This window comes from Numenius arquata, chromosome 10 (genome assembly GCF_964106895.1).
Source record: "Numenius arquata chromosome 10, bNumArq3.hap1.1, whole genome shotgun sequence".
Lineage (NCBI taxonomy): Eukaryota > Metazoa > Chordata > Aves > Charadriiformes > Scolopacidae > Numenius > Numenius arquata.
This window is the reverse complement of record NC_133585.1, coordinates 5,289,380-5,316,290: the sequence shown is the minus strand read 5'-3', so window position 1 is coordinate 5,316,290 and position 26,911 is coordinate 5,289,380. Positions and strand designations below refer to the sequence as shown.

The 26,911-nt window shown below is 47.4% G+C and overlaps 1 protein-coding gene across 1 annotated transcript in view; it reads left to right on the top strand.

Moving 5' to 3' along the window:
- SYNPO2L (synaptopodin 2 like) overlaps positions 1 to 22,578 on the top strand; it is a 38,470-nt gene extending 15,892 nt beyond the window's left edge. The window contains exons 3-4 of the mRNA XM_074154310.1: positions 1,274 to 1,938; positions 16,226 to 22,578. Of these exons, the coding sequence (XP_074010411.1) occupies positions 1,274 to 1,938; positions 16,226 to 18,552 (2,992 nt within the window). The 3' untranslated portion in view covers positions 18,553 to 22,578. The remainder of the gene's footprint in view (positions 1 to 1,273; positions 1,939 to 16,225) is intronic.
- Positions 22,579 to 26,911: the final 4,333 nt, after the last annotated feature.

Below are 26,911 nucleotides of genomic sequence, written 5' to 3'. Positions count from 1 at the left end.
ACATGCAGTAATGTTTTTCAGTTATCTGGTCGAGTATTTAAAGAAGAGGAAGGACTGCTCTCTTTTGCTTGGGGAGCTTTGAATTTGTTCCCCAGTGAGAGCTCGTAATTTTACTAAATATTACTAAAAAAATAAATTGTCAGAGAAATTGCCCCCATCCTTAGCTTCCTCAAAGGTTTGCATTTGACATGAGTATAAATTTTTCACAGTTTAGAATTGGGATCCAAGTCCTGAATTCCCCAGCTTTACAGAGGCGATGCTGTCTGCCTGGCTCCCCGCTATGCACGCTCCTTCCGAACTCCGACAAGCCCTGGTGACTCTGGCAAGGGAAGGAAGAAGTTCCCAGCCCCGTCTGCGTGGTCTGGAGTCAAGCTGCCACTGAAATCCAGACTCACTCCTGAGGAGAGGGAGGTCAGAGCTGGCTCTTTTCCCATCAGCATTGCCAGTTCTCCCTCCCTCTGGCAGTCAGCAATCAGGCTGACAGCTCCAGTCTGCCCTGTCCCTGCTCCAGTCATCCTTCCAGACATCCTTCTATGACTTACAGGCCAGAAGGGGCTATACCTAAGCCAAAGGCGAATGCCACCATGGATTGGGCTGGTTGGCATGACTGCAGTACGGTTGTCAAAACCCGAGCACTGGTGGCCAGCTTGCCGAGCAGTCCCACAGCGAGCGGGTCACACATCAGGGTGGACTCCCACCACAGGATAGCAGAGTCCTACCCTCAAAAAACACCCGGGCCTTTTTCTCCTAAGAATTTGCTGTTTACTCCCACATAGAGGTCAGGGCAAACAAACAGCACTGGCTTCTTTGTAGCCCACTCTGAACTAAAGCAGTTTGAGGGTCCAGGATCCGCAGAGCTGACAGAGGTCCACGGTGCAGTCCCAGCTGCAGGAGAGCTGGAGCCCAGAGCGGTGGCTGAGGCCCCCCCTGGCAAGCAGCAGGCTGGGAGGGTATCTCCCACTGTCCTGGGGAATGCTGGCTATGCAGGAATTCACCTCCCCAGGAGCAATGCCCGGGGAGCTGATTAAGCTCCATAGATTCTTATGCTCTCGGGGCATTCTGATTTTCATCTGGGTGAAGCAGAAAATCAGGATAAGAGCCTTGAGTTGATGTCAGACGTGAGTCTGCCCTTGGTGTGTGCACTTCAGGTGTCTCTACCACCTGAAAGACACCTGAAACACTCAATCCTTACCCCTGTCTCACGCGTGGGGGCTTCCATCCAGCTCAGCCCCACCAACCAGACCTTGCTCACCCCTTTTCCTTCTCCCCACAGGATAGTTGGTGGGGACCAGACTGGCCCACGGCTCCAGCGCTCCCCTTCTCCAGGGCAGCGAGTGCTCTCCCCGCCGTCCCCGCTCAGCCCCCCGGCACAGCTACTCAGCTCTGAACCGGCAGGAGCCCCGGCCACCGCCGCACAGCCCTCGCAGCCACGAAGGTCACAGAGGCACCTGGAGAGCCTCACCTCCCCGCCGGACAGTGAAGCCTACTATGGCGAGACGGACAGCGATGCTGACAACGTGGCCCAGGAGAAGCACCGCCGGGCTCGCAAGAAGAGCCCGCGCTCCCCACCCGAGAGCACCACCAGCAAGGCAGATGTGCCTCAGGATGAGGTGTCCCTGTCTGAACAGAGCGGCTACGAGAGCATGCCGGAGGCTACCGCGCAGGGGGCAGCGGAGGTGGCCGGCTCCGGCGGGGTGGCCAAGAGGGAGATTACCTGCCCGCCCGGCAGCCGCACAGACACTCCATTCTCAGAGAGCGAGGGACAGTTGGGGCCACCATCAACAGAGGGACGGGAGACTTCTCCAGAGGCGATGCTCCTGCCCCATGCCACCAAGGCTATCCGAGCAGAACGTCATCTCATCCCCATGGTGGGGCCAGTGGAGCACCCGGTTGATGAAGACCTAACCACCACGTACGCGGAGAAAGCCAAGCAGGCCAGTAAGTCCTCTGCACCCTGCCACTCACCCATGCCCTCTTCCTACACTGGATCTCCTTCCAAAAGGTTCATTCCTGCAAGCGTCGAGTGGGTTAGCTCCTCTAGCTTGGGAAGAAGCAGAGTCAAGTCAGTGGAGGTCTTGGAACAAGATGTCCCAAGGAACAGATGAGAGAAAGGGTCTGGGATCCGGGAGTCACTCGTAGAAGCTGCAGACACACAACCAGCTGTGCTCTAGCACCTCTAAGTGCTAGAAACATGGTGGAGGTCACTGGTTTCTTCAACACTTTGGGCTGAAGAAGACTCAGTGTCAGGAAAGAAGCTGGGGGTTAGATTTCCCAGACCTGGCCTTTCAGCAGCAGCTCAGTTTGCTCCTTAGCTCTCTGTGTGTCCAAGCACAGGGCGGTCGTTCTGAGGGGCTCCTGTGGAGCCCCCTGTTCAGCTCAGCTCTCCATGGGCACAGAGGAATGTAGTATTATACATGATTATGGACCAAGTAGAAATAATTTTCAGTCTGCATAGCCCTAAAAGAGTGTTGTCAGTAGCTCATTCATTTCTCTCACCCTGTCAAGCTCAGGGAGGGACTTGTCTACATCGACTTTCTGAGGATGTTTTCTCTGCAGGCCCTTACTCCAGTAAAGATGTCCATGTCTGACAGCAGCTAATGAGCTCTGGTAGAATTTATCACTTTTTAGGTATCAGCAGTGGAGGGCTGCCAGCAAGGACAGGCGGGAGCTGTTAAATCAGCTGTTGGAACAGTTCCTTGTAGTGGGATCCCTACTACTATTCCACCTTTCCAGGTGGAATAAAGTACTGAAAAATGTAGTGTAGTACATGGGTGATGGACCTGAAGTGACTTTAATTGTGAATATCTTTCCTGGTTTCTGCTACACATGGAGTATTTCAAACCCAACATGAAGGCAGAACAAGATGTTACCTGATTTCACAGTCGTGATCTATCCAATAATACTAAAAACAAGGTAGTCAAAAACTTGTTTTCATATGATTACCTCAGTGTGCAGTACAATTGACTAATTTACACTTCTCTGAGCCTAGAAATAAAGCGGGTTTTAAAAAAGTGACTTAGCTGGGGGACAGAATGAGAAACAGAGACACAGAAAAGTTACTGGACTGAATCAGAAATAAATCACACAGATTCTAACTTCTGATTCTCTGCTGCAAACACTAGACATTTTTCCCCAGGCCAGATAATATTGCAAGGCAATTGTTAAACCTCTCTTTTCTCTTTTCCTTGGGCTAAACATTCCTTTATCTGTTCTGCCTGAGGGATCCTATAGAGGTAACTTTCAAATCTAGGCTGCTTCCTTCAGGCAGGGCACTGTCTCACTGCTCTGCCCTGCCTTGAGAGGACAGACTTGGTTGGGTGCCTTATGTCTGGCCCCACTACGCAGTACAACTGACCTCGTGCCTTGTACTATTTCTTCATAGTCTTTAGCACTCCCTTTCCTTAGGACAGCAAAGAAAGTAGCAATTTCAGCCTCCTTGAGGATGAAGCTATTTTTTTAGCCCTTTGAATAATGTACAAGCATGAGGTGAATGTTGAGAAAGGCATGTTCAGCTGCTCCCTGCCACCTGATAGTCCTAGCAGTGGATGAGCAATTGCTTTACATCAAGACTTATTTCCATGGACAACGTCAGTACAGAAGTCTCCCAGGAAAGCCATGTATTTAATGCAGAGCATTTCTGATGGCAAAATAATATCCCGTGGCAGAAGGTGATGCAACTGTATTGCCAGCTAGAGGTAGGGTTCCCAGAAGCACTGCAGACTGAGATAATATTTTATTCTCCTATTACCCGCCATCACTCACCCCCCTTCTGGTTTATGTTTGGCCTTGGGTGCCCTCTGCCACGGATGGCAACTCACACAGCCAGCTTGGCCTTTTCTTGGGTTAGGAATCTTGGCAGTAAACGTGAAGGCAAAACTCTGTGTCCTGATCATGCTGGAGCACAGTGGCCGTTAAAACAAAAGTCACAATCAGCAGCCAGTAACTCTGTGGAGGAAGGGAGAGGGATGGAAGGGGTTTGTTATGCGGCGAACAGAGCTAAGGAGCAGCTACACCTCGAATAAAGACAGGAGGATGTGGGGCTGCCGAGCTGCACTGGCTCCCTGGGGAGGTACAGGGGGCACGTGGTACAGCATCTCTTGCCAGAAAGAAGTAGCCTTGGCAAGGATGTTTGGGCTCGCATTGGTTCAGTTCCTACAGCCGCTCCAGGCATGTGAGCCACCAGAGTTTAAAGCTCTGTTTCGCTGCCTTTCCTCTGCTTCCCAGTAGCCTACTCTGGGACACAGAGACCCTGGGTTTTGCTGAACAGGAACACAAAATGGTTTAGAAGCTAGACAAGTTTCTAAAAGCTAAGTTAACTCCAGTAGGCAACTTGGATGATCAGTCATGGGAGCCTGGGGCTCGATAGATACACAGTAGATATTTAAGGACCATTCTGACTGCCTGATGAGATGTCTGCCTTTTGGAGCACTACGTCTCTAAACATATTCTCAGCACACCGTCCTTGCCTTCCCATGGCCTTCTCCATTATGACTCCCACTGCCGCACCATAAGGATGTGAAAAACTCCTTTTTGGTTTGTTGGGACTGTTACCCAGATGGTTCCTCACCTTTTCTTTCTAGAATGTACTCTTGTCTCATGCCTGCTCTGACGTTTTCTCCAATTTTGGGAGTATTTTTCTTGTCCTTTGTATTCATTCTTTCTAACTTTCCACTGTCATTTTTAAGCTACAGAGACTCTCCCTTTCCCACCTGTCCCTGCACCTCAGGCAAACAGAATTGCAGGTATAGTATTTCTAGATGAGTATCTAGAAACATCAGATTTCTAGACGAATAATTGAAATCCCTGTACCAGAACAGAGACACATAATTGTTTTGTGCACCACCGAGAGTAGCAACTGACAATCTTCACAGCTCTACTGCCCTCCAAGGATCTCAGTAAGACTGCTGTTGACTGTCAGATCTTGGGTTTTCTCAAACTTAACATCTGTAGCTCTGCTCTTTATTTCCAATCTCTAGAGCTTTTGTCAACCTTTGTCCTCACTGCATGCTTTCTAGAGCTCTGGGCTTTCCAGCTCATAGGTAAGTTGATTCAGCCCCCAGCCTCCCCTTTTCTGTATGATTTTCCTTCATTTCTGATATTGTTGGCAAATCTGATCTGGGCTGACTGTATAGTGTCCTCAAGATCATCAGTGAAACTAGGAAATGCTTACAATATTCTCCCACCATCTTTCCTAGTCTCACCATAATGGGTGATCAGTCTTTATGCTCTGATTGCTACTGTTTTATTTTCTCTTGATTTTCACCTGATTGACATTTCTCCAGTACGTGTATTTTTTTGCATTGACTCCACCAGCTCCTGACAACTCCAGCTGCTTTCCCTGCCTTTGCTATGAGGATACAAACCACGTGGCAATTGCTGGAGGTGACACTGCTGTCTAACAAACACCCGCTTTGCATCACAGTAACACGGGAGCAAGTGGAGCTCACTTATTTACACTAGGCAAGGATTTGACTCCGGGAGCAGAACACAGTGTGGCGGCAAGTACCAACAGGCCAAGACGAGGATTTGGCAGTGGGTGGGGTGGAGAAAAATAAGCCCAGAGAAGAGGGGGCAGCAGCTGATGGGGCCACCTCATGATGCCCTGCATGTCGTCAGCTGCTGAGCTGTGCCTCTCCTTCCCCAGCGAAGACACAAGGCCTTAGAGCTCCTTAGAGAGGCAACAGCCCTCGCAGTGGGGTTTGGTCCTGTCTCTTTCCAAAGTTCCTGCCCTATTTGCACATTGGTATTGGCTTATTTTTTTCCATTTTTTTTGAGGAAGCATTTCTGTGCTGGTTGGACAGTGCAGGCGGAAAGGAAGAGATAAGATAGAAAATGCAAATAAAAAACTCTGAGTTTCAGGAGGTTAGTGGAAACCAAGAGCTTGTGGCAGGGAGAATCAGACTATAGTTGTCACAAGTAATTCCTAGTGAGGTTCCTTGGTTCCCCATAGCTCCTGCAGTGTCCTCCTCTGCTCACTCCACCCTCACAGGCTTGGGATCCATCTGTAGCCAAGGCTGATTCTCTTCAGCCACCTGTGCTCTCTAAAGGTGCACTGTATTTTCACCCCCATCCTCAATCATCTCCCAGGGACAATGGGCTCAGGCTTCTCACAACTGGAAATACCAATTGCTAGCAGAAGACAGCCAGACCAGGACAGCAGTCCAGTCCTAACTTGCTATCACACTGTAGGAATTTGTGTCAGTGCAAGAAGTGCTTCAAAATATCTCAATTTAAACTTATCCACTGGACTATTTTTAGTTCCTAGGACTCAAGAGCCTCTCCATGTACGGTAGGGGAAGGGAGGGAAAAATGGGTGGGGAAATTTCCTCCTCTGCTTTATATGGGCCTGGCTGCCTGTGCAGAGTCATCAAAGTTACTACATTCCATATCAGAAAAGGAAATCCTTCTTGTTTAAAGCGGATGTACAGCAGCATCACTTGACGAGATAGGATGCTTATAAATAAGTGGCCTATTCATCGGAGGGTCATACAGATTACCTCCTCTAAGAGCGGCTGCAGTCACATTTCCCCGCGGAGAGGGTGCGTGCGGCCATCTATCAGCCTGTTACAACCCGTACAGGCCACAGGGGCTGTGAACAAGATAAAGTACCTGAATGGTGGTTTGACCTCACTGCACCACATTTTCTCCTTGGCTTTCAGCTTTCACACTTGTGACTCTAATGATCACAGTTACGTGACTGTTAGGCTAGTGTATTGGTTTTGCCATGCACTGCAGCCTAGAAGACCAAAAGGCTTAGGTTAGTAGTCAACTGTCCCCATTCTCCTACCTGCTTTAAAGTAGAATAGAAAAGCATTCTGCTCAGACCAGGAGATTAAAATTAATTGCCTGAACTATTGATCTTACAGGAAGTCTGTTCCTAGCAGTATGAAGCAATGCTAAATAACCCTTGGCCTTTGCTAATCAGCGAGCAGCCAACAACTAGGAAAACGAGGACAACAGCCTCCGTGGCTGAATCACAGGTGGAAAGTCTGATCTCACTTCAGCACATATTAAACTGGAATGTGCCTCCACTTGGGAAATCAATTTACATACACTGGTGTGCGCTGTCTAGTTGTATGCCTTTGCTGAAGAATATCCCAGTTGATTTCAGTTTTGAATTCTCTGCAGCTTGGAAGGCATTTATTAAAGAAGACAACAGTGAGATAAGCACTGTGCATCTGGAGCCCTCTTCCTCCAGATTTAGGCTTGAGTATAGCATCTGAGCTTATGCCTTCAGTTTATGTTCTATCAAAAGCACAGAGGTGATATTTTCAGGCTGATGTATTAACTAGTTGGGCAGAAGACAGAGATTATAAGCTAGTGCTGTCTGGTTTGACTAGTGGGGATGAATTTTTCCTTCTGTCAGAAATTGTCACAAGTAATTGGCTGTCTTCCTCAGCTATTTTTACTGGAGATTTCCAGCATCGTTCCCTCGGACATCACTCTTGTCCAGCATTTCAATGCAGATGCTGTGGGTTGCAGCACTGGAAGTAAGGCTGATAGAGCTCTGCTCTGCTTCACCTTTGTGCCTCACTGCTATCCTGAGCCCGACAGAGACATGGATTTAGCTGAACATGTGTTAGCTCAAGATAAATCTAGCTGCGTGCAATATTCTCTGGGAGGGGAAAGGTCTTTAGTTTGGAGGAAAGCTGTATGTGATCCCTGAAATGAAAAGGTATATACTTTCTTTTGTTGTAGTGTTTCCACTATACGAGATGATACCATTTTGAGTATCTTTTTAAACTACCAGTTACTCAGACATTACTTCTCTGCTATTATTGTCAGCACAAGGACTCTGACGCTGGGTCACAGTTCCTCAGACATGGTCAGAGGTCATTCATCATCCTGCTGCTGGTGAAACAATGGCACGATTCTCTTCTGAGCTCACCCTTCTGTGGGCCTTGCAGAGACCCAGCTAGTGATTTTTCAGAATATGCTGCCATACACATTAATTTAACGTAGCTCGCCCTTGCACATGCACTTCTGGAGTGACTTAGGATCTGTAAGGTTGATGGGGAACAATGGGATTAAGTCAAGATTTTGCCAATAATTCAGATCTCAAAGTGATTAGAGCAGTAATCACACTGAAACAACTATAAATATAACCCCCCAGACTGTCTTAGCCAAGCTGATAGTTTTTGGGTTCCAAGATTTTGAGAGCTGAGTTGAAAGAAATCATATTGCAAACAGGCGATGGGAATCCCTCTGCCTGTCCAATGTTGTTTCCATCTGTTCTGAAAGTGATATGGGACTTGAGGACAGGGCTGGGACAAGTCTGCTCAGAGACAACACTGAAATAAGGCAAAGTGGTAGTGATGGGGGAGGGAGAGGCATAAAAGCGTGAGGCGTAAAAGGACTTTGACAAGGGGTAATTAAACAACAGAGTCATTGCTCAACAAAACTGAGACAAAATTATAGCTAGGGAGGAGAAAACTGTAAACCTGACAAATAATTGTTCTCAAGAGAGATCAGTTTGTTGTAACATCTGTAAAGCTTCATTGTCATCAGCATATCTACCACTTATGTTAGCCAAAATCAAGCCCTTTGAATAAATGAAATAGGAGCAGGAACGGGGGCGAGTGGATGCAGCGTATCTTGATACCCTGACTATACTGAAAGGACAAGGCTGAATCATATTCTCTGTAGGGGTGAAATGTAAGGAATTAGTGAAAATTGTATCGAATGGCCCTCAGTCCTTGATAAATAACCTGGAATAATGGGAAGGGCCTCAGGGAAAGAGACCACGAACAGTACCCTTCTTACAAACACAGGCTCTGGAGATAAGAAAAAAAATAATAATAAATGTTTAGCTTCAGTTCAGTGAACAAAGTAGTTCTTTTGAGCACACTTTGTGGAAAACAAAATGATCAGTAAAACCAATACAGACTAATAAAATCTAGAAAAAGAGATAATCTTTGATCTGATCAGTAAGATAAGACTTCTAAAGTGGCTAAAGAAATAAGGTGGACACAGTGTACGTTGGCTTCTGTAAGATACCTGATATGGTTCCACATGACTTTTCCAGGGAGAGGAATATGGATGAGGTAGGACTACTGTAAGGTGACTGCACAATTGGCCAAGAATAGAACAGAAAACATAACTATTAATGGCTCATGATGTCAGATTAGCTAACTGGCTAAGTTGGTAGTAGTGTTTCACTGGGCTTCTGAATCTAACAGGACTACCTCTATATTTTCACCCACAGAGCTTTAAACACTAACATATGTCAATCAAATGTCCTCTCCACCTCAATGTTATATGACTGGTGAGGAGACGGATGATTAAAAATCCCAACCCTCCTCTCTTCTGTCAGTGGATCTTGTCCTCTGGCTGCATCTAGACAGAAGAGGCAGTATGTGCTGTGGGGCACCCCACAGCCCCGAAACTGCTACTGCCCAGAACTGGGACCTGGCTGGGACACCCTGCAGCTTTTCTCTGGTCTTTCTTCCCACAGAAACCCAGGTGTGTGGGGGACACAGGGGAGGGAGGTGGGTTACCTGCATTGAGGAGGTCCACCACTATTGTCTTCCTACCTGCTTTTTCAACAGCAAACTCTTGCTAGGGAAGTTTTAAAATGTATTTTCTTTCCTTTGAGTGGGTTGCACCTAGCAAGCAGTAACAGCAAATAGAAATAATACCATTTTTAATGGATGGCCTGAGGATTCAGCAGAGGTTGCTGTGTATTAATCAGCAGATGACAGAAGGCATGGGAGGTAAACGGTTCTCTCGTGAAAGGCTGGATTTTTAGATGTAGTAGGAGCTTGACTCGTTGCAGAAAAGGACGAAAATCAATTGGATAACAAGAATATATGGCAAGTGCCACAGGATTAATCAAGTCCACAGAGCCAGACGGTGAGCATATGCTTGTCTGTATTACTGGAGAGTGGATGGTGGAAACACTGAAGGACAGAGAGCAGATGAATCAGTGGTATCCCGCTGTCAGACATCAAGCAATTTTGTGAGCAGCAGAATTAACAGATCCTGGTGTCCTTTTAATTCATGTCTTGTATTTGATATCTCATTCTCTCATGTCTAGCAAAATGCAGATCTGTCCGATGTCTGTCACATTCAAACTAAGAACTCATAGTCTCTCTGGTGTGTGTATTCTTCAGTTTTTGGTGCCTAATTAAGACTGCAATCAGGCTTCCTGCTGCCTATGATGGGGGTCTATCTCCTCTGTTGAGCCACCTCTTTCATGTAAACTTGTAGGAGCGTTGTATCTTTGTGACTTCAGCCTCCTAAAATTAGCTCAAAATAGGCTCAAAATCTATTAGCATGAAACAAATAAGATCTAAAGGCGTGCAGCATGACTGCATAAACCTTTCTTAGGAACTGCGGCTAAAACTGCAAAAGACAGATTCACTAGTGCATTCAGCAGGTGCTGTCCTGGAGAAAGCAAGCTCTCCTTTGGCAATCTCCTCACAGAAGACTATGAAGGGAATATCCAGGCCCGTCAGCACAGGAGAGCTGGCCAGGTGTGCCACCTTTTGTACTGAGGACACATTTCCGTCCAGCTCAGGAAGAAACTCTCCCTTTTTTAAGGGAACGAGCTATTCGAGTCTCCAGCAGGATGCCATGAGACTAACACATTGCAGCCACGTAGAGCAACATCTCCGCACCCTCTCTGCCAGGGGTGCCGTGTGGGAGTCACAGAATGGCCAAGAATGGTCAAAAATCTACAAAATGACTGGGTATGTTTTTTTCCCATGGGCTGTCGATTCACCTGCCGAGAAGCTTGATATCTATTTTTCTAAAACCAGGAGATTTCAGCAGGGCAATGTCTCACTGGGAGCTCTTAAAATCACCAGCCATTTAAGAAGAAATACTGGTTTGACAAGTACTTAACTACATATTTAACATCAGATACATGCTTAAGCATTGCAGACTTGAGTAGGACCGAAGCATTTGCTTGCAGCATCCTAAATTGGAGCTGAAGCCATGTCTATGTTTTATATTATGCACAGATTATGTGATGGAAGTGTGCCAATACTCAAGAATGAGAAACAAGTTTTCTGTCCCAAGAGTTTTGCCACTTCTTTTAAGTAAAAGAATATACACTCCTCTGCTTGACCATTTGCGATTCAAACATTGGTCGAAGCTTGAAAGGTTGAAGCTTTCAACAGGGAAATACTTAGAAGGCCAATATAACCTATCTAAATCTTATTTTGAAAGGACTCCAGGTATGGAAAGCATGAGGTGTCTATAGCCTCTAATGACTTACTGGGATATTTGCAACGTTAGCCATGGAAAAGTGACCTTATCTAACATAAATAGCTGGAAGAACAAAATTCTAGTTGATCCCATGTGAAAAAATAGGAGACAAGTAGTATTTCATCACAGAGGAACAGGCTCTTTATCTCTGAAATTAGCAGTGTGCTTATTTTCTATGATAATGGCTTTTCTAGAATTTGGTCTTCGGTAATAAAATTTCCCATTGTTTTTTTTCCTAGTGAACATGAATAGTATTTGGCATCATGTGAACCTGCTTGTTCAGTAGTTTTCCTGAGCCTATGTTAAAATGCTTTCTTTTAATAGGGCCTGATCTTGAAAAGGTTTATACTTTTTACACTTCTCTTTACTGTAATTAGTAACATAATTCATTTCACTTCAGTGGAATTTAGTTTAATTAAGGGAAAAATATTTGCAGGCTTTGCTTGACAGAATCTTTTCCCTTTTTGTGGATTATTCCAACAGAATTTAGTGCTTTAAAGTTAACAAAAAGTTTTCTATAGAAATTATCCACCACATTCCTGCATTTAGGAGAGTTTTGTAACCCTTCCGTTTATTCTTTTCTCTCTTCCATTTGAATGTTCTTAATAGAGAATTTTTTCTCTACTGCAGAGCTGTATTTTCATTTCCAACTGCATGTTGTATTTATTAGATTCTACAGGGTTTTCCCCTAGAGACTGTATCCCTATACATGTAAATATTCATCAATATCCTTGTCCCTTGGCCAAAGCTCTGGGATTCTCTTGCAGGACCTATTGCTCGTGTACAGAAAGAGGCAGTAAGTCAAGACCTCGCCAAAGTGTGAGGAGATGCTGAGCAGGCCACAACTGTGGAGATCTGTAGACCCCCAGCACCCTCCGTTCCCTTCCTCCCTGTACGCTTCGGTCCTCACCATCAGCATCTCATCTTTCAACACCTCCCGGTCTCCAGCGCAGGAGCTCTGAATGGTGTTGCCAACACACCACTCCTTGGCCTCAAAAGGCTGCATGACCCTCCCTGGGCACAGCCACACTCTCCAGTGGTGTAGGTAACAGCCTCTGCCATTTTCATTCAACTAAACCACTTCACTACAGGAACCCAGGATCCTTGTGATCCTCTGTTAAATGTTCCTCAGTCCTGGTACCCAACAAGAATTTGTATCATGGGCTGGTTCTCCTCAGACATGGAAGGAAATTGATACGCACAGGAAGAGAAAGTCTCTCCTCTCTCTTTTATTCCTTACATTTACCTGGAGTTGGGTGTTCTCCAAGGGTTTCAGACAGGGAAAGTTGCTTTCCTCCTGGAGGCGTTTCTCTGCCTGTCCATGTTGGACATGAGCATTGTGTTAGTCTCATCTCCTTGAAGGGCTCTTTAGCACAGAAATGCTAGACGTTGAGGCACTAGAAACACTAACCTGAAGCTTGCACTTTTCTAACCTGAAGCTTGCACCACAGAAGCAGTGAGATTATAGAGTAAACGTTCTTATTTAAAAAAAAAAAAAGAAAAGAAAAAAAGAGGAGTTTCTCCTCACAGGGAGTAGGGGCTGGGGGAAAGAAGGAGGGTGTTTAAGTGCCAGGTGACAATGTCCATCACACTGCTCAGTGATGAAGCTAAGAAGACAAAAATAGACAAAGTGACCTCATGGCTCCCGGCAGCAATGCCTGTGAGACAAAAGAGAGGCTTTAAAAGGCTTGTGGAGCTGATAGCAAAGGGCTTGGACACCTCAGAGTTTTGGTTCTGCTCCAGCAGGGAACTGCTTGGCTTCTCTCTCATTGCCTCTCTCTGCTTATGGGGAGTTGTGAATTAAACGGGCTTTGTGACATGCCCAGCTCTCCAGGTCTGGACTCTGCCTTCTCAAGCTTGGATCAGCCTTATGCAGGTACAGATGTCTCCTCTCTTCTATTTCTCCTCTTTTCTCTTTTCTTTTCTTTTCTTTTCTTTTCTTTTCTTTTCTTTTCTTTTCTTTTCTTTTCTTTTCTTTTCTTTTCTTTTCCTTTCTTTTCTTTTCTTTTCTTTTCTTTTCTTTTCTTTTCTTTTCTTTTCTTTTCTTTTCTTTTCTTTTCTTTTCTTTTCTTTTCTTTTCTTTTTTCTCTTTTCTTTTCTTTTCTTTTCTTTTCTTTTCTTTTCTTTTCTTTTCTTTTCTTTTCTTATTTTCTCTTTTCTTTTCTTTTCTTTTCTTTTCCTGTCCTTTTCTCTTTCTTCCCCCTTTCCTTTCCTCTCATTTTTCTTCTCTCCTTCCCCTATTCCTTTGCCTATTCTGATTTCACTCTTGCTCTTTACCTTCAGCAAGTAACCTCAGGATGATTTCTTTTTCCTTTTCCTTAAATTGTTGTGGGAGATTGCAGTTTGAATACCATGAACACTTTTCTGTTGTGAGGATCGGTATGATTATTTATGTGCTTTAGCCTTTGATGAGAAGAAAAGTAAAAAGAAGAGCAGAGGGAGGAGAGTACCAGGTCCCAGAGGGCCTTACTTGTCAGCTGCTTCAGAGCACGGGGCAGTTCAGAGCAGCTTCCTAGGGAAGCTGTGCTTGGATGCTAACGCTGAGCCGGGACCAAGAGTTGGTGGAGGCACAGCCAAGACTGTTCTATTTTCTCTGACAGTATTTGCTAGCACAGGGTTGAGCACTTTCGTGGTACTCTGCTGCTGGAAGGGGCTGCACAGACACTCACTTTGGATGGTGTAGCTCCCTAGCTGTTAGCTCCCAATGACAGAAATCCTCCTCCGAGTCACTCAGGGCCCAGAGTTTACGTATTCTGGACTTGACTATGATTCTGTAGTGCTGCTCTTCCTCCTTGTACTTTTAGAAGCAAAATATGAGCCAGGTGAGGTGTAGAAGCTTGTAGCAAGGATGCTTGTAGCAAGAAAGAAATCTCTCATTTCCTCCATTGTGAACAAATTTCAGAGCGTGCAGATTTCTAAGGGGAGTGAACAGACCTTCAGGGGCTGTGGCTCATTTCCATCGTGGACAGCAGGTCTCTGAGGGCAAGTCTATGACTGCCCTGAAGTCTCCACAAAAACCTGGAAACTATTTCAGTCTTGGTCCAGCAAGGTGGAGCTATTCTGTAAGGAAAGTTTTGCAGAGAACCTTCCCTTTGCAAGTGCGAGTACAAACAGTCAGCCATTTTTCTGGCATTGATTTTGCTGTTTCCAGTTTTCTGGGTGCAAAGGGGAGGAATGGACTGTGCATCCATATGAGGTGATCTCAAAACCGCCAAAGTCCCTTTGTTGAAATCCCAAAGCAGCAGCATGTGCTATGGAATGGCTGTAAACCTTGAGAAGTGTCTTCCCTTGTATTTTTCTTAAGCTTTCTGGAAGAATGACTGCTCTGCAAATCAACGCCTTATTGTCAGCATGGGGTGAGAGAGGGAAGCTCTTTCTGCTGTGGTTACACTGGTGCAGTATGGAATGAGGACACCTGCCACAACTGTGCAGCCTAGTCACGTTTTGGGGGGCATCTGCAGCCCTCAGGAAAACTAGTATCCTTCCTAGCTAAGCTCCTTGCCCCCCAGGAGCAGGTAACTTTGCCACATTAGCAGATCCCCATTGAATGAATGCTCTGCGATAAAATGGTCAGAAGTGAGATCCCGAGAGGACTGAGCAGCTTCCATCCTCTCCTGAGCTAACACCGTCCCCCAGCACTGCCTGCTCCTCTCCTCTCCTCTCCTCTCCTCTCCTCTCCTCTCCTCTCCTCTCCTCTCCTCTCCTCTCCTCTCCTCTCCTCTCCTCTCCTCTCCTCTCCTCTCCTCTCCTCTCCTCTCCTCTCCTCTCCTCTCCTCTCCTCTCCTCTCCTCTCCTCTCCTCTCCTCTCCTCTCCTCTCCTCTCCTCTCCTCTCTTCTCCCTTCAGCAGGCATAATTTTGTACCTCTTTCTGGAGAACATCAGGGCTGGACAAGGTGCTACACAGTTTTTTGACAAATCATTAGATGCGGGCAGTGGATGGATGTTTCATCTGTACTGTCATACTGGGAAAAAGACAATGGGACTAAGGAAAAGGATGAAATGAAAGAAATAAAAAAATAGTCTATGGTATGTTCTTTTTTTTCTGTGCAAAGTTAGTGCTGATTTCTGTCACTTGAACATTGATTTAAGGCATGTCCATACCTTCCTTAGGGCAGCTGAGTTTCGTTTTACTATTGCATCTTGTTGACTCTCTGCTTTCCCAGGGCAGAGAACACAATGTTCCTCCCTGGGGCTTTACTGACCACTGGGCTGGCAGAGAAGGTGGAAAATGGTTATCCCACACTTTCATGCCAGTGTCCCAACAGGTGTTGGCTTTTCCAAACAAGCCTGTCTAAGTGGATTCCTTCTGGCCTGGCCGATCAGTTGTGGAGGTCTGGGATTCTTGCTCAGGAGCAAATGCTCTTCTTCTTTGCTGGGCATGGGGCACGGCAAGGGACAAGCGAGACAAGCGAGGGTGAAAACCTGCCTCTTGCTGTTGCAGCAAACAGCCCTACACATAGTGTAGTCAGACATGCTGACTCCGTAGCTGGCACTGCAGGGCCCAGGGCAGAAGCAGCCCAGCAGTGGCTGCTTCCCAAACTCTTAGGGGTCAGAGGGATTGCTTGCTCCTGGGAATCCTCCATACAGTGGGAGAAAGGTCTACAAAAAGCAGGGTTCCACCTTCAGGGTGTTAAGTAAATGCTAAAAATTACCAGGAGTAAAGACATGCACTGTAAAAAAGCTGTGAGAGCCTGGGACTCTTGGCCACGTGCTGCAGAAATAGGAAATCCCCGGTCTGACCAGGGAATGGAGACCGTCCCTCAGAGAGGGAGGAGTTCCCTTCCCACACCTGCATGGACTGCTATTGTGTTTGCAAGGAAAGAGAAAATTGCACCTGGGTTTCTAAAAGTTCCTAAAGACACTACCAGCAAAAGTGGGAAAGGAAGAGCAGGGCAGGGAGTGACTGTGTGTTTCCTCGCATGGGCACTGGCATACCTACAGCCATATCATTGTCCATCTTTGCCCACCCAGCCGCTTGCTGAGCTCTGAGCTCGCCTCTTTTTGTCTCTTGCAGAGCTCCACCGCCACGAGAGCATCCAAGAGAAGAACGTGAAAGAAGCCAAAACCAAGTGCAGAACCATCGCGTCCCTGCTGACAGATGCTCCCAACCCCCACTCCAAGGGGGTGTTGATGTTCAAGAAGCGCAGGCAGAGGGCTAAGAAGTACACACTGGTAAGCTTTGGGAGCGTCGACGAGGACCGCTCCTACGAGGAGGAAGACGGAGTTTTTCCAACTAGTGAGTCTGAATTTGATGAGGAAGGTTTCTCTGATGCCCGAAGCCTAACTAATCATTCAGACTGGGACAACGCTTACCTGGACATTGAAAAGGCCAAGTCTGACTCTGAACAGAAGGAAGAGAAGCCAAAAGGTTTGAGCGAGGCCTCAGGTAAAGGAGCACGATTATTTGAGCAGCAGAGGGAACGGGCTGGGAAGTACACAGTCGAGAAAGTCCCGGCGCAGAAGAGCCCCCAGCTTGCCTCAGTTGCCCAGCCACAGCAGGGCAGGGTGAACGGAGATATGCCTGTGCCACTGAAGGCAGAGAGCGTGCCCCTCAGCATCCACCTGGAAGGTGTGCAAGTGCCCAGCAAGCAGCCAGCCACCCTCCCCACTCAGCTCTTGGCTCCCCCCAGCCCCACATTCTTCCCACCTCCCCCAAGCCCCGACCCGTTCTCTGTGAGCACAACGAGCATGTTCAACAGGTCTGCACGGCCCTTTACTCCTGGCTTTTCTGGCCAGCGCCCAGCAACGTCCTCTGTCATCTTCAGGCCATCTGCACCCAAAAAACCTAGTGAAAGTCTGGGTACTCAAAGCACGGTGGTTCCCCCTTTCTCACCTCTGGCTCCAGGAACACCTGCCAATGCACCAGTGCCAACACACCGCAGTCCAGTCAGCTCCTCCACATCTCTCTATATTCCTGCACCAGGAAGGCCAACACCACCACTGGAGTCACAGCCAAGAGAGAGAGGAAGCGCTCCAGAGACTAAGCCTTCTGCCAATACTGCCCGGACATCCACCACCTCCATCTTTCTCTCAGCTCCCTCAAAGCCAGGAGGGGAGGTGTCCTCATCCCAGCCACGAGTCCCTGGAACAGCCTCTTCTTCATTGTATATTAGTCCAGCACCATCACAGCACACGATAAGCAGTTCCCCTGTGCCAAAGCAGCCTTCTCCTGCCATCTCACCAGCAACGCCACGACCTCCTTCTGAGCCTTTAACCTCCAGGGAGCAGAGGATTGCCGTGCCAGCTCCCCGCACAGGCATCCTGCAGGAGGCTCGCCGGCGGGGCAACAAGAAACCCATGTTCAGTAAGATTGAGGAGAAGAAGAAGAATTCACCCAACCCTGAGCTCCTGTCTCTGGTGCAGAACCTGGATGAGAAGCCGAAAGGTGACCACCCTGGGGCAGGCTTCGAGTCTGGGCCCGAGGAGGACTTCCTCAGCCTGGGTGCTGAGGCCTGCAACTTCATGCAGTCCTCTGGCCGCAAGTTCAAGACCCCACCTCCAGTGGCTCCTAAGCCTCAGCAAGATGCTGGACTGGTAAATGGGGCCCAGGACATGCCTCAGCTTAAAGGCAAGGGGGCAGAGCTCTTTGCCAAACGCCAGAGCCGCATGGACAAATATGTGGTGGAGACAACACCGAAGCCAGAGTCCAAGCCCAGGACCCCATCTCCTTCTCCTTCTCTACCCTCATCCTGGAAATATTCACCCAACATCCGGGCTCCCCCTCCAATAGCTTACAACCCGATGCATTCCCCTTTCTATCCGCTGGCAGCCAGCAAATCTCAGGCTAGCAAAGCAGAGAGCAAAGTGAAAAAGGCACCTGGCCAGAAATCAGGGATCAAGGTCATTGATTTAATGCGCCACCAGCCCTATCAACTAAAGTCAGCCATGTTCTGTTTTGGGGATCCCCCAAGCCCTGGCATTCAGGATTCTCCTGGTCAGCCAGCTCCGCAGGCTGGCTCATCCTTCATGGCAGCCAAGCAGGTCCCCGTGAAAACAGCCAAGACCCAGGAGATTCGTCGCTTCTCCACTCCGGCTCCCATGCCAGCCTCAAGCAGCCTGGCACCCACCGTGCTTGTGCCCCGCTCGGCCACCACCTTGGATGAGCCAGTGTGGAGAACAGAAATGGCTTCTTCTGCCCCCACTACACCGGCACCCTTCCAGGTGGAGCTCAGCCAGTCCCCTAAGCCATACCCGAGCTCCCCAGAGCCCAGTCAGATGGGCCAGGGGCTTTCCCCCAACCCAGCCTCGGCTGCTCGGTTTCAAGTGGCCAGGCCCAAATTCTCAGCAGTGAGAACGGGGATGCAGGCCAATGTGTGGAGGCCAAGCTTTGGCCACCACTGAGGCAGGCAGCCCTCCCATCCCGTCCGTGGCCCCGCAGAGATAGTGCTCGTTTTGTCTTTCATGTCAGCTCAGTACGTTGGGATGAGTGACACAAAATGAAGAAAAGAGAAAAAAAAATAATTATGCCCCTTCTGCACCACCCTCTCCCCCAGCCTCCCCTTGGTCTCAGATGGGCAGCTTCATGGAAAGGCTTTCTGGCTGTGGCTACAGCAGGAGGAAGAACGTGGAGAGAGGGCACGTGTGTGGTACACAGAGACTGGGAACGTGCACGCAGCAGCAAACCCCACCTCTGGACAGGGTGAATGGCAGAGGTTGTCTCACATGAAGACATGTAGGTGATAGTGGTTTTCCTTTCCCAAGGGCTTGGGAGTCACTCCTGAATGGAGGGAGACTGGCGGGGGAAGAGCTTTCCAGGAAGAAAGGGTCAGAGGTGGGATACAGGAGGGTACAGAAGCCTCAGCTTCCCCATTAGACCACTCTTCTCTGAGCCTGTCAGTCTGTATACATGCAACACAGAAACGCTCAGCAGAGAGTGAAAGTTAAATGAAAGTGGGGTTTTGCCTTGGACACCTCTTCCAGACTCCCGTCCAGAGGGGCATGGAAAAGGAGGTGAGGGAGCAGAGAGAGCAGGGGCAGTGTGCCCTGCACAGGAGGGTGGCCACATGTCCCCGTCTCCCCAGTCACCAGGGCTGGGATTAAAAGGGAGAGTCATCCTGGCTGGTGCTAAACGTGGCTATCGGGTCTGGGAGCAGTTTGCCGAAGAGGGGTGTTGAATGGACTTGATGGGGCCTGTCACAAGCTGGAAGAACCGCAGAAGGAAGTACCAGTTTTTGAGGACACACAAAGTTAAAGCTAAACCTCAGGCAGTGGCACAGGGAAAGCCCTGCAGCGTTAATCCCACTGGAACAGGGTACAGATGCTGTAAGTACAAAGGAGGATCGTGTGGGAGAAAGTACAGGTGGCTTTAAAAGGAGACAGGATTGAATATGCATTTGCACATCATCGTTTTGTTTAGTTTAGGACAGACGTGTGGAAAGGTTGGAAATGGGTCATGACATAAAACTTGCTGAAAACTCTGTGATGAGCTGGAAAACGGAGCCCCTTTACAGACACTCTCAGTATGGAAGTGGAGGACAGGGAAACAGGAAGTCACAAGTAGAACTTCATACTAAATGATTTAAGTATCCTTGGGGTCTGTTTGGTAAGAACTGAAGTGCTTTGAGAGTCCCAGAGGATCAGCGCTCACACACACATACAGAGCTCTGTTTGCTGGCGATGCTGGGGAAACAGGACTGGTTACTCCTTGAAGGTCCCAGGCTAGCCTCAGACTTAATCCCTACACTGAAAAAAGAAAGCATTCCCTTTCCCAAGGAAGAATTCGTAATATTACTAGGGACTGTGCATGTGTGTGTGCACATCATCTGTGCTCTGGTTTGCACACACCCCTGTGATTTGCGTTCTGCCTGCGCTCCCCCTTTTGCAGCAGCCACTTTTACAGTGTGATCCCACAAGTAAACCAAGAAAACTGCTCCTGAATCCCTGGCTCCCAAACACAGGAGATGCCCCAGCTGCAGGGAAGGGGCTTCCCACCTCTTCCTGGGTAGGGGTTGCCCAGCCTTTTGGTAGACCCTCAGGAATGAGTACTGGAGGCAGGATGAGGGTCTCATAGCCCTGCTTGAGCTATGTCTCCATCTCATTAGACCTGCTCCTCTCCTTCAAGCAGAAGCTGTCCTCTGTCTGGACTAAGCCCAAACTTTGGATGTATAAAAATGTAGGTTCTGGGGAGAGAAAAAAGGTGTGCAAATGGGGCTGATGCCAAGTCTGCAAGCAGTGCAGCTGCTGTGGTTTCACACTAAGTCCAAGCCAACCTTCCTCTGTGCAGCTGGAGCTTACCATGTGTAGCTCTTTTCACAAAAGCTGGGGGCTCTACTTTTTCTTGGAGGCTCTGAAGTACTTCTGTGTGAGCCCCTGAAGATTTTGCATGTGTTCTCCCATGAAGAAAATGAGGGCTGGAGAACCTACCTAGCAGCTCTAGTCCCAGACAAGCTTGGGAGGCAGAGATGAGAGGAAAAGTAATACACAATCCTGTCTTTGAATCCTTCACACTCTGGCTGGGCTTGTTCTGCAGGCCTTTGTTTGCAGTGCACATTCCTGGGAGCCCTGAAACATAGGATGAGCACACTGGGGAGAGAGGAGAAACAGCACTTACACCTCACTTGGCAGACTACCAGCCATGGGAGAGGAGGGAAAGAAAATCTTTGGGAATGCCTTGAGTTAATGAGCAAAGGGGTGGCTGAGCCAGAAGAGGTTGTATGATATATGCTCCTGGTTGTATGACATAGGAGCAGCCGACCTGAATAGTCTTCTATTTTTCTAGGAAAGGTATGGGAAGGAACTCATGGATTAGCAGTGCTCCAAAAGCTTCATCTCTAGACTGCTTGTGGAGTGCTGTCTGTCACTGGCTAGTGGTTTTAGCCACTAGCCTTAGACAGGCAAGCTAGCCCAGGCTGAAAGCATCACTGAACTCAGGTGTAGAGAGGGGTTGTTTGGACCAGAGAAAGGGTGCTCGAGGTAATTCTGCAGTGAAGAAATAACCTAAGAAAGTCTGAATCTCACTCCAGTGTCCCTTTCCCTCAGGCTCCTAAAGGTAGGTGCTCTCCGGGCCTCAGTGTCTTGGGAAATTCATTTTGCTGCTGGAAAATAGAGAGGTCTGGCCTTAGCATGTAAGGGGGGTTGCATGTGGTTAGTATTTCAGTGGTCCCACTCCGGATTTCTGGGAGACACTGATCAAGCCAAGGAGTGATGGCCAAACACTGTTGAATGTTAGATTTCAGGACCCATGTGAGTGGAATAACTGCATTTGGCCAGGATGTAATGGGCAGTAATGGGCAGGAGATTAAAAAAGGGTTAGGTCTGATTAGAGAATGAATATTAAACATCAGAGCAAGGAAAAGAACCAGGAGGCTGGGGATCCTGCATTTCACTTCTGACATCCTTGGTTCAAAGCTGTGTTTAAAAGAAAAGCCAAAGTAGTTTGATGGATCTCAGCCCCTCCCAATCTTTTCTGGATCCTATGCTGACACAGGACTTGATCTGCAGAAGCAGAGGGTGTTGCAGATGAGGCCTACAGTGCTTGTGGAGTATCCCAAATAAGGCCTGTGGCTGTAAGTAGCATGAGATGAGAAATAATACTGAGATGCATCTGCTAAGCTATAGGGAAGAAACCTACACTGCTGCTGGCTTCAAGCAGCTCTGCTAGCATCTGCTCATGAAAATATTGTGGGTCGCCTGTTGAAAGGTCACAGGTGAGGTTATGAGAAATACTTTTGAACCATATAAGCTTGTCTTGAGCCTCTCCAAATTTCTAATTCCTCAGCTGTTGAACAAGCACAGACATAAACACTTGTTTGACAAGTTTTAGCTCCCACCTGCTGAGTTATAAGCTGCAGTGATAGGCCAACCCCAGTGTCCCCTTTTTCAGCATTTGAAGATGTCTGCATGGGCTGTGATTTAAAACTGCCTATCATCCCTCCTCTCTCGCATGCTGCAGGTTACACACTGCAGCTATGGCAATTCTGGGGGTTTATCTTTGCTTCAGAAGTATCAGTCCTTTCCCTCTGAACATATGGGAAACACTTGCCAGAGAGAACCTCAAGATCCTGCAGCAACTGAGAGGAAGAATCTTGGAAGAGACTGGTGTGATGAGGAGTCACTGATTGCCAGACATGAGCATAGTTCAAGCAAGAATTCTCCCTTGGAAAGAATATGCTCCCTTTCTGCTATGATATCTAGCATCCCCTACCAGACCCTCTTCCTCGAAGAGACTCGTCAGTGCTCTGAAAATGGGAGCCCAGCAGCAGTGCTCTGTCTGGTGGAAGATGTGACTCCAGAAGGAGAACAGATTTGGCATCTTTCTTCATGGAAATACATTTTTTTCCTTTTCTGTTTTGTCTCTTTTTTTTTTTTCCTTCCCTGATTTACGGTCACTTTCTATTTGTTTGTGCAGAAGAATAAACTTGTGATATGCACTTTACATGTGGCATTTTGTCACCTTCTTTGCTTGGCACCCAGAAGCAACTGCCTTGTGTACAGCACGTTAGTACTACCGACAAACTACTAAGGCCAAGAAAACATAAGGAGTCCAAAAAAGGATGGGGTGTCTCAGCAATAAAAACTCCTAAGTTGTACTTAAAACCCCTATACATTAAAAAAAGCTCCATGCAAGCAAAAACTTAACTGAGATCCAGAACTTTGGTACTACAGGCTATAAAATACTCACTTATTGACAGGGTGAAGACATTTCTTGATGGGCCACCCCCCGGCTGGCCTGCCCCAGCCCTGCCTCTCAGCCTGCTATAACCTAAACCCTACCCTCTGCTAGTGAATCTGGTATCAACGGAAGCTTGTCAGCTCTGGTAAATCCAAATATAAACTCACATTGAACAATTCAACTTGTTCTTAATATTAACCAAGAGATCAGAAAAACAAATCGGTCAGAAAATCAAATTATCCCACTGTATCCTCAGGCTCCAGGCCTGATCCTAAATCTAACCCTATTCACATTAAAGTTTACTCAATTTCTGGGTCCTGAGTGGTTCGTTGTGCTCAGTTTAGGATAATGTTAGCAGATTGCCTTTCCCAGGCACACGTCACTCACAGACAGCACTGCAGGAGACGCTGAGGTCAGCTGTAGGATTGGACTGCAGACTCTGGACATTTGTCCAGCTATCATTTTGTGGATGTTTTTCAGATTAATTACAAGGAGGGGTTCCTTATGCAGGGGTCTGGAGGTGGGTCGTGGGAGTACCCAGCATATTTCTGATTGACCTGCGGACAGGAAACACACAAAGGGGCAGGGACGTTTGCTGATGCCAAACCTGAGCTTCTCTCCAACCAGAAGCCCAGCTCTCAACGAAATAAGTCTACAGATGCACAGGCTGCAGATTAGGGTTGCATCTTGTTTTGCTTAATAAAGCTGAGATAGGATTATGAGCTACTCCAGATGGTTTGACACATTGCAGGACAGTTGCTGTGTCCGGGGCTCTGATTAGATTCCCTGTTAACCTCTATAGCCTTCTGAAGTGAGAGTCCTTTCTTCTCACAGTAGATCGTGTCAGAAGGAGATAGACAAGGAGACTTTCAAAGGTGGAACGGAAGCCAGCCCCGAGGTTACTGGCCCAGAGCAAAGCTGGAGGATTACTGAACAGCTATGCAGCAGGCTAGGGATGAACTCGGACTTCAGTGCACTACTCAGAGAGCAGTTTAAAACTAGAAAATAGTAAGGTGCCTAGTGGGGATATCTGCCCCCAAACAGCCATACCCTATAGAAGGAGAAGCGTCCAGCAAAGAGCACAGCAGGGCAAGTACGTGGCATGTAGGAGTAGAAGGGTATTCCCAAGCAGTACAGACCTATAGCTTCAACGGCCACTAGATGTTGCCACTGTCCTTCTGTGAGTTACCTGGGGTTTTGGCATTCGCCTGGCGTGGTGTTAAATCTGGAGGGCTTAAAATCTTAGGAAATCCTTTCTTCCTAATCTATCCTCTTTTGACGTTCACATATGGTGCTGCTCGGTCCCACATACCAGAGGAGAAGGCCAGCCTCATACCAGGGAGTTTTGGCAGTGCGAGGCTTGCAGCAGCTTGGAGGGGATTCCTGGGTGGCAGAGCGTGGCAGGAGGGAGCCTGGCATTAACTGGTTTTCCTATTGTGGTGCTAGAGACTACCGACAAATCTTCCTGCTGTCTGTGTAAAAGTGGATTAAGCACATATGAAATAGTTTAAAATCACAAATTTTATGTGTGATGTATTTAAAAATAAAACAGAACCAGAAAAAAAAAGAGCCAAATCAAGACTTTTGCAACTTATTTTCAGAACAGATTGAATCACGTTGAAATCTGCTGCAGCACAGATCAGTCCTGGGCTCCAGGGAAAGAGGGGAGCAAGGTCAAGGTTTAACTCTCTGTCTTTGGAAAAATAGAACAGTAAAGGCTATTTGCCAGACTGACACTGTTTGCCAGACTTCCACATGATTAAAACATGCTCAGGAGACAGCCCTGCTGACGACGCCTGTCTTAGCTACTGCTTATGTCCATCAAGCACTGTGTAATGAGGCAGATCTCATCTGCTGCTCTTGCAATGATTTTGCAGACATCGATAATGTCAAGTTAGACCATTTGAAATTAGGAGCACAAGAATGCAGTGCAAAAAGAAATGAATTTTGAAGATACGAGTCAGAGCAAGCAAGGCTTTGTGCAAGTTGTTCCTAAGGCCAGTTAAGTGAAGGGTATATTTGGAAAGAGGGAGGTGGTCACAGTGAGATACAGACCGTTCATTGTATGATTAAAAACTTCTCCCTGAAGTGCTGAAATGTCCTACAGGCAGCACATGTATTACCACGCTGACCTCAGTGGAAACTCCATGTACTTAAGCAAAGATTGAATTTAGCCACCAAACCTCACCATACACCAGGTAAATCCACCACCCCCAACCAAAACTAAACCAGCTCATCAAGCAAGGCATGTAATGATTTAAAACCTGGATCGTTGAGTAGCATGAGTGGGCAAGACAGCAGTAAGAGCCCTACATAACTTCTTATCTATGCTGACTTCATCATATTACTTAGGGCAGAGATATCAGATTGGTACAATATTCCCAGCAGAAAAAGCCGCTGAGCTGCTGAACCTGGCACCATGGCAGGGCGCAAGTGAAGTCTCTGCTAGACCCACCGCGGACATTTCTAGACTAGTGAACTGGATGCTTCTATCTCTCAGGAGAAACTGTGCATAGAGAGAGAGAAAGGAGCAGGATTTAGTTCTCAGCCTGGTAAATGAAAATGGAGACATAGAATTTATTTGAAGGTAGAGTAGGAGGTGAGAATCTCAGTTAAAGATGTGCCTTGGTGCCTAAGTGTCAGATGCAAGACTGCTTTATCCAAACCACCCTGTAAATCCTGTGCCATACTAATGGGATAAACCCTGTCTCACATTCCTTCTGGGTTCAGGGCTCAGGCTCTGTGCAGAACACTCTAGCTGCACTCTTAGGTCCTGTGTCTCACCCTGTGTATGTATATATGCACATGCAGATGAAAATAACTTCTGGAGGATCAGGGTTGCAAGGACAGAACGGGACTTCACATAGCACTTGAATGAGGGCTACGGATCATCTTTCAAAGTGGAGGTGGCCAAGGTCTCTTCAGAATTTGAGCCCGATGACAGCCACAGGCACAACAGCACTGAAAAACCCGGACGAGAGGCTGGTCAAAACCTTGGATTTTGCTGCTGCGGTTTCTGAAGAGTCCGATGATAGTTCTAGGAACCTAAATACTAAGCACCAGCACCTCAGGAATAAAGGAATCTCCCCATTTGATCATTTCAGCTTCCAGATACTTTTTCCGAGCCATGCATAAAGATCCTGCCCTGTACTCTCTACTAGAGTACTAGCTTACTTTCCTTCATATGCCTGCTCAGCCCATCTCGTGTCCAGTTCCTCACCACCCTGCCTACGTCTCACACGAGACCTTGACTTGGCATACAAATGCTTTGTTCCCATCAGACCATGGTTCCCATCAGTCCAGAAGCTGGACTTCAAGGTCCTTGGCCTCACCCCTAACCCTGCTTTCCTCTTGCCCTTTGGGCTGGGCATCCACAGTGAAATCTTGTCCCCTGGAGCTGGCTCACCCTGAATTGCTGTCAGTGACTTGTTCCTCGTCCTAATTACTGGGCACGCCTGCTCATAACGATTGAGATCCTCACACACCATGCTAGACATGCCTTCTCTTCATCTTCCCTAGTCTGTCTTGGGATATCCAGATATCCATCTGGCACGAACTGTTCCCCTAAGGTTTAATTTGTGCTCAGGAAGGCACAGGAGATGACTGGAGAATACAGCAGCTATACATTGGTCTGAAAACAGCTGCTGGAAGCAAGAAGAGAGGAGGCAGAGTTTAGCATCACTCTAGGGACTGCAAGAAGGTGCCATATAGCGGTAGCCGCATTTTTCATCTTCTCACCCCATAACATAAATCACATTCATTTCTTAGATGATTATCAACATGGAGATAGAAACATCTTAAAATTAAGAGATAACTGTACCTCATGCCTTTGGGAAAGGAGAGGCAAAGGGCTGCTGATTTTAAGCAATATAGCAGTACATTGTGTCTGTTCTCACTGTGTCCCCCCCCACACCTACCATCACCCCTTGTGACAGGCAGTAGGTCCCTTAATAAATAGGGTTTAGAACTCAGGGAATAGAAGAGCAGTATCTCAAAGAGCACAACTGGACTGCACAGTAGACACTGGGTACTCTGGGCAAACGCCCAGCATGGTGCCAAACCAATCCAAGAGAAATAAATGTGGTGAAA